The 16,281-nt window shown below is 32.6% G+C and overlaps 1 protein-coding gene across 2 annotated transcripts; it reads left to right on the plus strand.

The window, feature by feature from the left end:
* The first annotated feature begins 4,453 nt into the window (after nucleotides 1-4,453).
* On the plus strand, nucleotides 4,454-7,562 carry LOC108476859 (galactan beta-1,4-galactosyltransferase GALS3-like). 2 transcript variants are annotated; one of them, XM_017779221.2, is made up of 3 exons: nucleotides 4,454-5,799; nucleotides 6,849-7,205; nucleotides 7,329-7,562. In XM_017779221.2, exons 1-2 carry the CDS (start codon nucleotides 4,673-4,675, stop codon nucleotides 7,198-7,200), a joined length of 1,479 nt encoding a protein of 492 aa, XP_017634710.1. In that variant the 5' UTR covers nucleotides 4,454-4,672; the 3' UTR covers nucleotides 7,201-7,205; nucleotides 7,329-7,562. The 2 variants fall into 2 exon arrangements, with proteins under 2 accessions (XP_017634710.1, XP_017634709.1); XM_017779220.2 differs by having other exon boundaries at nucleotides 6,849-7,562.
* The last annotated feature ends 8,719 nt before the right edge of the window (nucleotides 7,563-16,281 follow it).

Below are 16,281 nucleotides of genomic sequence, written 5' to 3' on the forward strand. Positions count from 1 at the left end.
AATAAAGAAAGAATAAACTAAAATGTGATCGAAGAAAGAGTGTAGAGAGAATATAGAAGAGAGAGTGTATCTTCTTTTTTATATATATTTTTCATGAGTACATGAGCCCCATATATATAGGGGTTAAAAGTGCCCCATATATATAGGGGTTAAAAGTAACTCTCTAATTATTATAGGGCATGTAAAGGTTCATGACCTTTTATCTCCCATATTAATGGGGTATAGGAAAAGTCTCATAACTTATGGGGTATAGGAAGAGATTTATAACTTATGGGATTGATAATGACATCCACATAAATATTTCATAACATAATACAAATAATAAAACATTTAACAAAACTTAATAAAATTATCAAATAAATTCCGAATAAAAATCAAAACACCCAAATCAACCAATTAGTAAATTATTAGTACATGTCAAACTATACTATTTCAAGGGGTCCTTACAAAACAATGATTGTGGAGACTCTTTGACAATGTTATTGATTGACTATAAACTCACAAACTATCACTAATCTGCGCGTGGAATTAAAAACCCGAGCGTTGAATTTTTTGGACTTCTGAGTAAATTTTTGGGGTATACATACCCTTTCTTTTATGTTGATATGTATATATGTCTCATTCAGTAGACAAAGGCCCATGACTATGTGCAATAATTGTTGGAATCCTATTATAGCAAAAAAATTAAAATAAAATTGAAACGAGCATCAAAATAAAGGCAACGAAAAAGAAAACATACAACGAATCGGATTCCACCAAAGATCAGTTTGAATGATTTTATCATGTCGTCATTCATGAAATACAATAAAAGAATTTATATCTTGGACAAGGGTATTCGCCATCCTCGTTCAATGCTTTCTTTGTTTGCATACGAACATAAGGCTCAGTTGTCGAAAACCTACAATTATCCAAAAGTCTGACCTCTAACAGTAATCCACATTAGGAATTTAGAAAACCTTCATAAGGTCAAGATCCACTTTTCCAAGATAGTGCTAGCTATCTGATTATGCAAATCCTCACCATTTTCAATCTCAATTTCACTTCCAATAAGAAAACTAGAAGCAAAAATTCAAGGAATAATCTTTGTTCTATTTTTTATTTATCCATGAAAAATACATACCAAAAAAAAAAATACCAGAGATGTGTGGCTAAGTTAGAATATTTAGGATAGGGTTTTAATCAACTTTTAATTAATTACACTTTATCCCTTTAAACTTTGTTGAACTATTCAATTTAGTTCTTTCTTGTTTTGATTTCCAAATTCCATTCTCGTTTGTGACCCATTAGGCTTCCAATTATGTTGGCAACAAATGTAATTTATTTCAATCAAGAAATAATTATATTTGTAGACCATGAGTCAGATCTAGCAGCCTATCATGATCCCTAATTATTGGAAGAGTTAAAATATTTTTTTTACAAAGCCTTTCAGTGTTTAGTATCTATGTGTAATTCGATCCTTCCATCTTGTATCCAAATAAGCCAAAAATCATGGCACGATGTCTATCTTTACATATCCTTTTTAGTTTTTCAACTCATTCTATTAACCCTAACTAGTTATCTTGGCCAAGGACTTACAATTAATACGAGTCAAGAGTATATATGATATGTCCCCTCATACATGATCTGAATATTCATATCTCATATCACTTTCAATCTCTCCATGTGTCTCTCCAAGGACCATCACACGCTTATTTGGACATTCTGAACCAATATGTCCAACACCAAGGCACTTGAAACACTTTATGTCACGACTGCTCTTAGATTGGGCTTTGGATTTCCTAACATTTTCCTTGCCTTTGGTAGACTCCGTTTGTGATTTACTAGAATCGCCAATTTTCTTTTTTCGTCTAATCTACTTCGTTTCCACACCTGACGATGCATGTGCAGCATTGGGCGTCTTGCAAGTATTTGGCCTTGAAACTTTACGTTTGGTTGCACCACATTCCTATTGCCTTTCTACCTTGATCACATTTTCCAAAAACACATAAAGTTGTAGTTTAAGAACATCAACTATTTCTTTATTTAATCTAACAATGAACCTAGCAATGGTTTGTTCTCAAGGTTCTTGCAGTTTACACTGCATCAACGTCTCAAACTCATTAACATAATCCTCTACACACATACCTCATTATCTCAAGCTTTCCAATTTGATGTATAACTCTTGCCTATAATATATAGGAACAAATCTTCATTGTATAAGTCTTTTAATGAGTCTCCAACTTCTAATCTCCCCTTCACCTACCCTTTAATGTTGGGCCTTCAAGTTTTCTCACCAAAAATTGGCATAATCTGTGAAGTCAAGGGCAACAAGTTGCCATTTTCTAGTTTTCGAGTAGTCTTCATACTCAAAATCTTCTCCATTCATTACACCCATTTTAAGTACTCCTTAAAGAGCTAGTTCCTTTGAATTAGGGAATCTTCAACTTCAAATTTGACTTCTATTGTTGTATCCTTTGTCGTGGCTATTCAACTTCCACTACATCCTCTACACCATCCAAACTACCATCATCCTCATGTTCGACACCATCACGATCATCCTTCCTTAGTGCTTATGCTTAAAGTGGTGGTTGGATTGCCATTCTTTCGAATGCTTGAGTTAATCGCCTGAGTTGCATCATCATTTATTCTTACCTTCTTTATAAACCAATGATTTTAGCTTGTTCCATGGAAATTCCTCTCACATTAGTTGGTGGAAAATTATTTTTCATGGGTTTAATTCGGGGAAATACAGTACAACCTAAAGCTCTGATACCAATATGATGAGCCCATGTATCAAGAAATACTGACATAAATTATTGAAGACAATTACAACTAAAAACAAAGGAAAATGAAAAAAAAAACTTAGCAACCTTGGTTGATAAGAAAAATCTGCCACAAATAAGAACTAGGTTGATTTACCACATTTTAAAAAAGAAAGAAGGTAGAGTAATAAGAATCAAGTTTACTCACCACTAAACAAAGAAAATTGCTTAGAAAAGAGTGGAGGAGAATAAGAATAAGCTAATTCTAAATTTTAGAACATTCAACATCCTGTTTCACTATTATGAATGGGTATTTATAGGAACTTGGGACATGCCCCCAAGCATAGGCTAAATACATGCATTAATAATTAATGTTCAAGTATAAGTATCTAAGTTCATGCATCTAACCATACATATATTCATTCATGCACTCACTTCCCCATTCATGCATGTTATGTATTTAATGAAAGCAGAAACTCAAAAGTAAACTAGAAATTTTCCAAGCTCTTGCACAGTAAAAGTGAAACGAACTTGGGCTTGTCTTCTTTGGGCTTAAATTCATTTTCTTTGAGCTTCTGTAATTGGGCTGAATATTCTTACATGAATAATACAATTTCAACTTATATTTGTTTGGCCTTAGCACGAGCTATTGGCCCAAAATTACTCATTTGAGCTTGGACAACTACATTTACTCTTTGATTCTCATCATGAAGGGATTTATATACAAGATAGGACAAACATATAGTCTACAAGCAAAACTTTGAAGGTGTGAGAATACTTGTGATTAGCAAAGGGCTTGGGCATTTAACAATTAATTGTGGAGTTGGATGCTAGGTTGGTAATCGACTTTATCAAAAAGCCATATGATGATTCCCATCCATTGAGTGATTTGGTGAATGATTGTCGGAGCTTGATCAACAAAAAGTCAAGTAATAGATGCTAGACAAATTTTTAGAGAAGGTAACAAGTGCGTAAACTATCTTGCTAATTTGGCGTGAGATAGCAATGTCGAATTGGAGTTGTCGGACTTTCTTTTTTTTTTTAGCCTTGTCATGTTACTATAGACAAATGCTTGTGTTAAAAAAGAAATTAGATTTTTTTTCTCTTATGTACGATATAACTAATTGTAATTAAAATATAAAAAATGGTTGAAATTTTCAATGTTGTGATCTATTCTTTTAACCATTAATAATATTATGTGAAAAAAGTATAGTTTATTTCTTCAAAAACATTCATAATGAGGAAAGTATTCATTCTTGTTGGGAATAAATATTTTTTTTGGTGAATTACAATAACAAAGTAAAGTCTAAACGACTAACACGATTAGAATCTAGGCCACACACACTTGAGACGGTAAACACACTTAATCATTATGCTACAACATGAGGTTGATTAGAGATAAATACTTTAATAATAAACCAATAAAATAATATCATATAAAATTTTCTTTTAAAAGTGAAAAGAAATTCAAGAAAAGTTTAATGCAAAGAGTAAGGAGTGGGGGTGGTATTTGTTTATTAATATAATTAATTAAATCATGGAACATTAGAAACTTGGACTACAAGGTTTTGTTTAAAACTAGGTTTTAATTGCTGGCTCAATTTTTTATTATAAGTTATGTTATGTTATGTTATATATAAAGTTATTTATGTTTGACACCGCCGGTCCAATTTTTTTTTTTGGAAGGAATGGTCCAAACTTTTAAGTAAATAATAATATAAAAGTTTATTTAATAATAATAATAAAAAGAAGACGACAGGGAGAGACAGATGGAAAGAGAGAGTTTAATGGACAAAGAATAGTTTCCTTCATCTCTCTTGCCATGTTCCTCGAATTAGGCTTTGCATCGCTGTCTTTATTCTTATAGACATAGCTGTGAGGCCGCAGTGCAGAAGAGAAGCTTTGGGTTCTTACATTAGTGTTCCTTTGCAATGGGAAAAGAGAGATCAGGTGGAGAGAAGCAGAAGAGGATGGTAGTTGGGGTGGTATGCAACTTCGCTGCTGAACTCAAGCTCTTGTTAACAGCACTCCTCCTCCTTTGCACCCTCGTTACCCTCCTCCAATTTGTCCCTTCTCGCTTCACCATATCCGCCTCTGATCTCCGCTTCTGCATCTCGCCAATCGCCGCCTCCCCCTCTCCCTCCCTTTCCGACACACAATCTGATGACCTCCTCTCCAGCGGCATCCTACGGCGTGCATTCCATCCCTACGGTGCTGCCGCCTATAACTTCATCACCATGGGCACATACCGGGGCGGCCCCAACTCCTTTGCCATCGTTGGCCTCGCCTCCAAGCCCCTCCATCTCTACTCCCGCCCAGCGTACCAGTGCCAGTGGCTTCCTTCCAATACTAAACAAAACAACACCAACATCACTAGTAGCCTTGCTTACAAGATTCTTCCTGACTGGGGTTATGGCCGCGTTTATACTGTGGTCGTGGTGAATTGTACCTTCTCCCATCCCGTTAACCTGGACAACTCTGGAGGGACGCTCCTTCTCCACGCCTCCACATCTGGAGGAGGTGACTCCAAATTCAACCTCACCGACACCATCCCTGCCTTGACAGAACCACCCGGTACCTTCAATCTTTCTCTCTTCACCTCCAAACCCAAGTACGATTACCTTTACTGTGGATCTTCCTTGTACGGGACGCTGAGTCCCCAGAGAGTGAGGGAGTGGATCGTCTATCATGTCAGGCTGTTCGGGGAGAGGTCTCATTTCGTTATACACGACGCCGGTGGGGTCCATGAGGAAGTGTTGGAGGTTTTAAAGCCATGGATGGAGCTTGGCTATGTGTCGCTTCAAGACATAAGGGAGCAGGAGAGATTCGATGGGTACTACCACAACCAGTTCTTGGTGGTGAACGATTGCTTGCACAGGTACAAGTTTATGGCAAAATGGATATTCTTCTTCGATGTGGATGAGTACATCTTTGTGCCTCCCAAGACCACCCTTGGTTCTGTGCTCGATTCCCTCTCCGACTATTCTCAGATCACTATTGAGCAGATGCCTATGAGCAACAAGCTTTGCCACTCTGTTGATGCTGCTAAACGTCACAGGTATGCTTGTTTCTATTATTTGACCGATTAATTATGTTTCTGTCTCTAGCTGCAGAAATTTCGATTTAATGCTTATGCCTTATCCTATTTGGGAAGATTTTACATGAGGGTGATTAAAATTATAAGAAATTGGCTGGATTTCGTTAATCCATGAAATTCCAAACCTTTTTAACTACTAGCACTACTAGTATACCTTCCTAGCACAGAAAGGGAAACATAAACTCTGCTCTGGTTGTCAATTTCACTGGCTATTAGTCTGATAATTGTAATTGATCTTGTGATGGTTAACTGATTGCAACAATTTCACAGCTGATGTTGAAAACCAAAATCAAGTGCTTTCTACATGGTTGTAGTTATTTTACCCTGTAATAGTCCTGACTGTATTAGCTAGGGCAGGTGGAACAGGGGAGTTCCAAATTTGTTTTCAGAATCATTGTTATGTACTCTTGATTAGGATTTAGGACCCTTGCTATTTGGTTCAAAGGTCACATTTGTTTTAAGGGAACATTCCAATCAGTCCTTCGATTGCTGAACTTAGGCAACAAAATTCAGAAAGGTATTGAATCTTCAATCATGTTGATGGTGGTGAGAGATTAGGACAGCTGCTAGTATTGGCTTTAATTGTAAGATGGAAACTCTCCTCTTGTTGGGAATATATGTAAGATAAGCTTAGATTGCAACTAGTTTCTTATTTGCTGTAAATTCCTATTTCAAGACAGCTATTTTATTTAGCTGATCTCCTTGAACCAGATAGGATTGCAACGTCTTGCAGATTGATATTCTTCAGATGGATTTATTTATTACCTTTGGCGGAAAATAACAGAGAACTAGTAAACAAATAAGGAAACCTTACAATGAAAGGACTAGCAAATTAGTAATAGCTATTAATATTACAGCTAGGGGGAATATTCCAAATGCATCATCTTGTTCTGATTTGCATGCCATGCGCAAAAGTTGACTTGTTGAAACGTATAAGGTTGAATGATATATAGATAGGTAGTGGGGGTTGGTATGTGTGGGTTATTGACGATGTAAATGTAAACGTGCAGGAGATGGGGGTTCGAGAAGCTGGTATATAGAGATGTGAAAAGAGGAATAAGGAGGGACCGGAAGTACGCAATTCAACCACGCAACGTGTATGCAACAGGGGTTCACATGTCACAGAACCTAGGGGCAGGGGCCAAGACCACCCACAAGACGGAGGGCAGGATCAAGTATTTTCATTATCATGGAACCATTGCACAAAGACGAGAGCCATGCCGAAACCTGGTTAATTCTACCGACATCAACTTTGAAAATAACCCTTTTGTTCTGGACACCACCTTGAGGGACCTTGCTGGATCTGTCAAGAAATTTGAGCTCAAAATGATTGGCTCTAGATTATACAACACTCGCCAATAGTAACAGTACATGCTGCTTCCTACATACTATAATTAGTTAGATTGTTTCTTCTTTTATTATTTTGTGATTATCATTATCTTGGGTAGAATGTACACTTAAAGTCATTTTTTTTTATTTTTTATTTGTAGGATTGATTTTTCATAGTATATATAAACCCCAGGCATACAGACGGTATACGCTGAGCATGATAGATATGCTAACACTTGCTTTAGATGATAAAACAGAGAAGAGTTACATTCTTTATTTGTTTTATGTTATTCTTTATTTTATTTTACTTTCAATTAAATTAATGTAATTCAAACTCACAATTTTATGCTTTTATTTATATATATATATATTAAGAAGGAGATTCAATTAGTTAATCTTTACATTTACCCACGCTTACTTTTTATGTTTCATTTAAGTTAAATTATGTATGTTAACTTCTTTTTTTTTTATATATAACAATGATTTCAACTCAGGTTATTACTCTTCTTGTTGATGAACATAATTGAGTTTCGTGTATGTTAAAGGTTTTAAGTAATATTATCTATGGATGTGATAGAAATATCGGATCAAATTAAATATATATAAATACTATATTTAATTTATATTATCTATGGATGTAATATTTTAAAATTTATATATTATAATTATAATTATATTGATAAATTTATTAATTAAATTATTAAAATATTAATGATATAAAATTATAAAAGATGTAAAATTATTTTAGTTTATACTAGTGTTGGTAAAATAAACTACATCCAAGGTCATTAAACTATTAGCAACTTTACATTTTGGTCATTTAATTTTGGAAAGTTACAAAATGATCATTGAATTATTTAAAAGTTTTTATTTAAGTCATCGAGCTATTAAAATTGTTGTTGTATGGCTTTCTCTGTTCGCACTGCAGCTGCCAATCGAAAGCTCTCCACTCTCTTCTCTTCTATAGTTTAGTTTTTTTTTTTTCATGAAACAACTTTGAATGTTACAAATTTACAAACCAAAATCTAAACAATTTTATTTTCCAATCATCGACATTGATCATCAAATTGAATTAGATTTAAGGTATGTTCTTCTATTAATTAATGAGTATTGATCGTCAAATCGTCTCTTGGAGCTTGCTAACCAAATTTTTTTAATAAAAAAAATAACTTAACATCCTTATAACTTAAATAAAAACTTCGAGTAGTTTAATAACTTAAATAAAATTTTTGAATAATTTAATAATTATTTTATAATTTTTGAAGTTAAATAATTAAAATATAAATTTATTAATTGTTTAATAATATTGTTTACAGTTCACCCTATATATTATAAATAGAAAAGAGAGAGAAGGAGAATAATTCTGTTGATTAGGTTAGATTAGCTGCTCCCAATTGTGATGGGGACTGTATAGTGTTGGGGGGCGTGGCCAGCACTGCCAAGCGCCAGTGGGCCTAGAGGTTGCCAATAGGCAAGGGGCAACGGTGGCTAGTATTGTTATTCAATTATAGCACAATTGTTTATATTGTTATTAAAGGATTTTATTAAAAAATAAAGTTGATTTTAAAATATATGTGTTTTAAGTTTTAATTTTATTATATGAACAATTTTTTAAATTTTATATAAAAATATTCTGAAAAGATAAAAATATACTTGTAATATTCACTTTAAAAAACTAAATATTTTTAGTTATTTTCTAATTAAATTGATTTTTGATACATTTTTGGTACAATTATAAATTAAGTAAAAGTATAGATTATGTTTAAATACGTTTTATTTAACATTTAAAAATTCTTAATTTTCATAAAAAATGTAATTTTGACATTTTATTATTAGATATAATGAAAATGTTAAAATTTTATTGAAGTAGAAGACAAGAGACGTAAAGGAAAATAAAGAGGTGGAGTGTTGTTAATTGGTTAATTTGGGTGATGAGTTTTGGCATGCCATTGGTGGTTGACTTCCTTTTTCAGTTTGTTTCTTTCTGTTCATTAATGGTTAGTTTGGGTTTGATTTCGGATCTGGACAAGTCCAGAAGGGCCCATCTTGTCGATGAACAAACAAAAAAAAAGGATTTTTGGGTCGAAAGCCCAAAAAAGGCACGATCAATTATGACTTTGGACTGAAAAAAGAAGTGGGCCCCACACAACATTGGCAGGGCTTTTTTATTGGCAGGAAGAAGAAAACAACGGAGGCGAAAGGAGGTTGCTTTATTGACAATGACAAGGGAATCCGAGTGGAGAACATATTCCTCCACTTCCTCAAGCTTACACACATCATAACAACAATACATTTAATTTAGTGATGTATAAAATACAAGAAGAATCATAACTTTTAGCCCTTGAATTTGGCAAGATTCATATTGGCCCCCAATTTTTTTCTATTCATTTTCACTTTTGAATTTGAAAATAGTTATTCATTTAAGCAATGACTGTAAAAAAAAAAGGGATAATGTAACTTTTGGCCTTTAAACTTGGCAAGTAAGTCCACATTGGCCCTAACCTTGACAACTAAGTTCACTTTGGTACTTGTATTTTTTTGGTCTATTTTGAACTTGACAATTAGGTCCATTTTTATCCTTGAACTAGAAATATATGTAACACTTTAAGTTTGAAAAAAAAAAATTAGATGATGTGATACAATCTCACAATGTCATATTCAATGTTTTAATAATCAAATCGATGGATGAATAGGTTAGATCATCAGTTCTCAATTCAATCAATTTGACTGATTCGAACATCGGACAAACAATAATTAAATAAACAATTAAGAATTCATAAAAATCTAAAAAGCTAAGTAAAACTAGACGGTTCAATCGTTGGACCAACAATAATTAAATAAATAATTAAAAATTCATAATAATCTAAAAAGCCAAGTAAAATTGGTTTTATCTTTCTTTTTAGATTATTAAGAATTTTTAATTATTGTTAGTCCAACAGTCGAACCAATCGAACTGGTTGAATTGAGAACTAGTGGTCTAACCTGTTCAACCATGGGTTTGGTTATTAAAACACTGAATATAACATTATGAGATTGTATCACATCATCATCTAATTTTTTTTTCAAACTCACAATGTCACATCATCAAGCTTTTAGATTTTTCAAGTTTAGAGATAAAAAATGGACCTATTTTTAAGTTCAGGGGACAATATGGACTTATTTGCCAAGTTCATGTTGGAAAATCAAAATTGGAAAACACAACAAAAGATAAATTTAAGGGAAAAATTAGAGTTTTAAAAATTTTTTCAAAACAAAAAATTAGTTGTGATATCTAAAGTAATAAACACTTAATTAAAATTATACATTTTTTATTCATCTAGGATGAACGCTTCGACTGAGTAATCTTCTCCGCAATTCTCAAACCCACATGTGCCAAATGTAGGCTTGCTTTGAATCATAAAAATTTCTGCAAAATTACTAGTGGAGTAATTTCACAATTTTTCTATACTTTTGGATCAAGTTATAAATATTAAAAATATCTCTAGAAATTTTCTGAAATAATTTGTTCAGAGAATTTTCTCTCTACAATTTTCTCTTAAATTCAAGTGTGTGAAAAATAATAACCCATGACTCTCTTTATATAGAAAGAGTTTAGATAGTTCAATTATGATTAAATTTAATCACTTTAATATTAAATTAATATAATACTTTTCACGATAAATATTAGACTAAATTCAATATTAAATCTTATTATATTAATAGAATATTTATCTTATAGATAAATATTCTATTAATTTTAATATTAAGATAATCGATTTAATATTAACCTAATAAAATACTATCAAGATAAATAGTAAATTAAAGTTAATATTAAATATATTAAAATAATATTATTTTTGGAATAATTCATCTGAAATCAAATTATCTGATAGAGTTCCAGTAGGAGTGTGATTCTTCCACTGTTCAACCGTTGAAGGACCACCCGTCGGTCATCGGAATGCCGTCATCAGCACCGTCGTGTTCGGTGGTGCCATCGCAGGTGCGACACCCTCACAACACCCTCAAGCTGATTCAGCTATTACCAGTTCAGTCCAGGCCTAGTGACCATTGCGTTGTCTTAATGATTAAATCTATTCACTTAATACAAATCCTATTTTATCTCATTGTCACCATTGTGTCTTCTTAATGATTAATATGATCATTGTCAACAAATGACTGTGATAAATTGTTTGTTCTTGTGGTCACATTCCATATTCATCAATTCAGACAATGCTAATAAGAGGATACCGTTAACTCATTAATCGAGCTATGAATTCCATTGTTGCTAGTAAAGTCATACCATATAGATGTTACGTACCCAACATTCCGGCTATGAGCTCAATTATCTTTAAAGCATAAGCCTTCACTTATACCAAAGTACATAAGTTACATACACATGGTCAGTGACTAACTCAGGATTTAGGTAAATCACACCATGAACGTCACAAATGAATTCAAAATTAATTAATCTTGGGTCCAGTAAAATGTATCATTCTTCTAATGAATACATCTATGTCTCTACCCATGGAGTCAACTACTTTGATAGCCAAGACTAGCCATCTCCCCAATTGAAATTGTAGATGACATAATAATCTTTCTAACTAATTGAATCAAATGCTCACTTTGATTCTTTTATAAGATTACAAACTCATTTAGATTATTTACTGAAGTAAGTTATCTTTTTCATAATATAAACGTTCTTACAATGCCACTTATCATCAATTTGAACTTAAACAATCAATGAGCTAATATTTGCTTGTCACAATTTCTCTATGCATACAAAACATTAAAGACGAAAATACAAAAAACATAATAGTGAAATGTGAAATTAACTTTATTTATTCATTCATCATTCAAATACATATAAAACAATTACATGTTTACTACAACATTGATACATTTCCCAACAATCTCCCACCTGCCCTAGTGAAGTAAATGTGTTATGTTTCGCATTCTCATATCCTCGACGTGTTTGTTAAAACTCCTAGTTACAAGAGTCTTAATAAACAAATCTGCAAGGTTATATTCAGAAGCTACTTTCACCACGTCTATTATTACTTCAGCTAAATAGATATCTGTACGTATGCAAAGCATAATGTACATAAGGCTTCCAACTTCTGAAACATATGAAACCTTACTTATATGCTATCTTTCTTCCGTTGTCTTAGGATAGTCATCCAAAGAAAGATGAAAACCAGATGTAGTTAGCTGAGTGCCTGACTTCACATCTGTGATATCCCGAATTACGGCCTAATCGGAATAGTGGTTTCAAGACCACAAATCTAAGATAGAAATAATTATTTTATAATTATTTTGAGGTCTATGATATGATTGCATGATTGTGTGAAACTTTCGTGAAGAAATTCTATGCATAGAGTGCTTAATTTGAAATTTGGGACTAAATTGAATAAGTTGCTAAACTTGCATTCTAGAAGTTTCTAGCATGAAATTGCTTTGAAATATTAATTAGGAGGTCTTAAGTAGAAATTTGACCAATTTCTAAGTTTATGGACAAAAATTGGACATGGATGAAATTTTTGTGTAATGGCCTAAATTCAAGGTTATCGGAACAATGGTTTCGTAACCATAGATCCGATTTAAAGAGAAATTTATTTCAATATTTTTGCTTGAAAATTTATATGATAGGAAAATCGTATGAAAATATGTTGAATTGATTTGGTTGATGTGGATTGGTCTCTATTTAATATTGCAGGGAATGTTAGATATTTATAAAAGGGCTATATTGAATATAAAAAAAAAAATTAATTCGTAAACTCCGGTAATGCCTCGTACCCTATTCCGGAAATGAATACGGGTAGGGGTATTACATTTTAAAAGTTTAGTAAGGAAGGGCATTTGGATATTAAATGAAATAAAATGAGAAAAATAACACAAAAATGGTCATCTTCTCCATAAGTTGCTGCTGAATTTTGCTCTCCACCATAGCTAGGGTTTCAACACTTTTAAGCCTTGATTAGCAAGGAAAATCGAAATTCGGGCTAAAATCGGCAAAATACCAAGTTGTGGACAAAATGGTAAAAATGACCATTTTCGCATACGAGGTAAGTTCAGGTGTAAATGTAGTAACATAATTGTCATTTTAAGTAATTTAATGTTATTTATATGATATGATGATTAATATCATGAAATATTATGCTTTGTGGTTATTATTGAGTAATATGCAAATTATGTGTACTACTTGTTAAATATGAATTGCTACCGAGTATCAGTTTCGACATTCCGTGGAAGAGGGCAAAGATGTGTAATCGAGGAAAAAACCCGTTTGAACCTTGGGAATAGATTAGGATACAAGTGACATATCACTAGGATATTTGAGTTCCGAACTCGTTGAGTTGAGTCCGAGTTCGTGAGATGTAACTAGGCATCCGAGCTCGTTGAGTTGAGTCCGAGTTCACTTATGGATGCGAACGCCCGAGCTCGTTGAGTTGAGTCCGAGTTCACTTATGGGCGGGTTACATGGTAGCTTGGCTACATAATTTCCGCAGGCTATTGATTTTGTCTAGCTGCGGGTATGGCACTTACGTGCATGAAATCCGTGTATCTGAATTATATTCCGATTGTGTTCAACGGGTAAAGTTCTAGTGAAATGGAAGAATTCTCGAGATGAAAGTGACTAGTTGGTAAGTGTTGTGGAACGGATACTTTGTACAGGTATATACTTAACCCTCAGGTTGAGACTTCAATATAACAATAATATGGTAAGATCATGAATGAGAAATATGATATGAATGCTTTGGTGATATTATGCAAATGTGGACTTCGTATTATTGCATGGTTATGTTACTTGCTATTTACATGTGAACTTACTAAGCATTTATGCTTACTCCCTCCCTTCCATTCCTTGTAGTTTTGACAAGATGGCTTGGAGATTAGGACGGTCGGAGGTACGCTCACACTATCAACGGACCATCTCGGTATAGTGGCTTACATATTTTGGGAATATGGCATGTATAGCATTATAATCCTTTTGTGTATATAATCTTATGATATGGTGAATGAGTGATGTGGAAATGATTGTTGATGATTAGCTATTGGAATGGCTAATCAAAATTTATATTTAGTGTTATGTATGCTTAATGTATTACCAACTCCATGGAAAACCATAAAATGGTGAAATTGGCTATAAAACAGTGTCATACAATAGCAATGACGTGAATTTGAAAAATCAGTAAAAATAGTAGAAATAGAATTAGATGCTGAATAAAATATGTGATTGAAGCTTAATGAATCTATTTTCATGTGGAAGAAACAAAATAGGTAAAAAGGTTGTATTTTATGAGATATTTACATTTTGGTGAAGCAGGGTCAGAGCGATTTTTGGATCCCCTATTCTGATTTTATAAATTAACCATAAATTGTGTAAAAATAATTAGGACTCAAATTTTATATTTATAGATTCCTTATTGAGTATATTTTCAATAGAAACAAACTTCATAGTCATTGGATCTCTGTACAGGAAGAAATTTGATTTGTAGTGCATAGGGGTCAGAGTAGCCAAACCCTGAAACAGGGGAGACTTTAACTAAGAAAATGTACTAATTGGCCCAACCAAAAATTCTAGAAAAAAATTAGTAGGTAGATATCTGAGTCTAGTTTCAGGAAAAATTTACGGAATTGGATTTCGATTTTGTAACTCGAGATATGATTTTTTTAGCGACTGTGATGCAATTAGCCAGCTTGTCTAGAAATTCTAAAATAAATTGTTTGAGCTGTTTAATTAATGAATTAAGTCCGTTAACACCTCGTGCTCGACTCTGGCGACGGTCTCAAAATTATTTTTCCACTTTCGCATGAAACTCTCAAAATTTATCAAATGTTTCGCTTTTGCAGTGCATTAGATATACATATTCATATCAAGAATAGTCATCAATGAAAGTCATGTAATAATTGTAACTGTAACAACCCGTTTTTAATTAAATCGGAACAGTGGATTCGAGACTACAAATCTGAAGTCAAAAAATTTAGTTTAATATTATTTTATGGTCTACAATATGATAAAAGTATCGTATAAAAATTTCGTTAATAAATTTTACCGTTTACATGCTTAATTTGATAAAAAAAAGGACTAAATTGCATAAAGTGCAAAGGTTGTGTTCTAATAGTTAAAAGTATTAAATAGCTATATAATTTTAAATTGGAGGTCCTTATATAGTAAATAAAGTGCTTAGTGGTTAAGCATGAGTAGTCATCATTAGAAATTGAATAAAATATTAAGGTTAATTTTGGAAATTAGTGATTAAAGTTATAATAAATAAAATAAAATAATCTATTCTCATCATCATCCACCAAAAAAAAAAAAAAGAAAAAGAAAGAAAGAAACCTAGCCATGGAAGCTTGAATTCAGACAAGCTTATTTTATTCAAATAGGTATGTATCTAGCTAGTTCGGGGATTAATTTGTAAAATTGTTAAAGTATTAGGGTTTTTCCATTGATGAATATGCTTGAATTTTGAAGTTTGATGATAGAAAATGAATGGTTGTTGTTAGATAAACAATTTTTGTAAAGAAAATTTTGATGAAATTATCAATTAGGGATTAAATTGAAAAGGATGATAAATTTATGGTAAAATTTGTGAATTTTATGAAATTTTACAGCCATATTATTTAAGATTGTATATAATTTATTAAAAAAAGGAAATTTCTAGAAGTATGAATTGCATCCTTTTGCTCAATCTTATTTGTCGGATTTAGTGATCTCAAATCACTAATAAATTCTTTTAAATTATTTTAAATTCTTTTGACCTAATAAATTCTTTTAAATTCTTGCTTAACTCATAAATATTAAATTACTATCTTGTTCAATCTTATTTGTCGGATTTAGTGATCTCAAATCACTATTTCCGACACCACTGAAAATTAGGCCGTTACAACTCTCCCCCCTTAGGAAATTTCGTCCTCGAAATTTCGTACCTGAAAATAAATGCGGATATTGTGATCTCATAGATTCTTCCGTTTCCCAAGTTGCCTCCTCCAATCCATGTCGATGCCATAACACTTTTACTAACGGTACTCGTTTATTCCGTAGTTCTTTAACTTCCCGAGCTAATATTTTCACTGGTTCCTCCGAATAAGTCATATCTGATTGTAGCTCTATCTCAGTATGAGGAATCACAT

Source organism: Gossypium arboreum, chromosome 12 (genome assembly GCF_025698485.1).
Source record: "Gossypium arboreum isolate Shixiya-1 chromosome 12, ASM2569848v2, whole genome shotgun sequence".
Taxonomy (NCBI): Eukaryota; Viridiplantae; Streptophyta; class Magnoliopsida; order Malvales; family Malvaceae; genus Gossypium; species Gossypium arboreum.

Excerpts from the sequence above, each read along its gene's own strand:
- LOC108476859 (XM_017779220.2), top strand. The coding sequence starts at position 4,673 with ATGGGAAAAGAGAGATCAGGTGGAGAGAAGCAGAAGAGGATGGTAGTT. Across the intron at positions 5,800-6,848 it reads GATGCTGCTAAACGTCACAG|GAGATGGGGGTTCGAGAAGC; the intron begins GTATGCTTGTTT and ends GTAAACGTGCAG.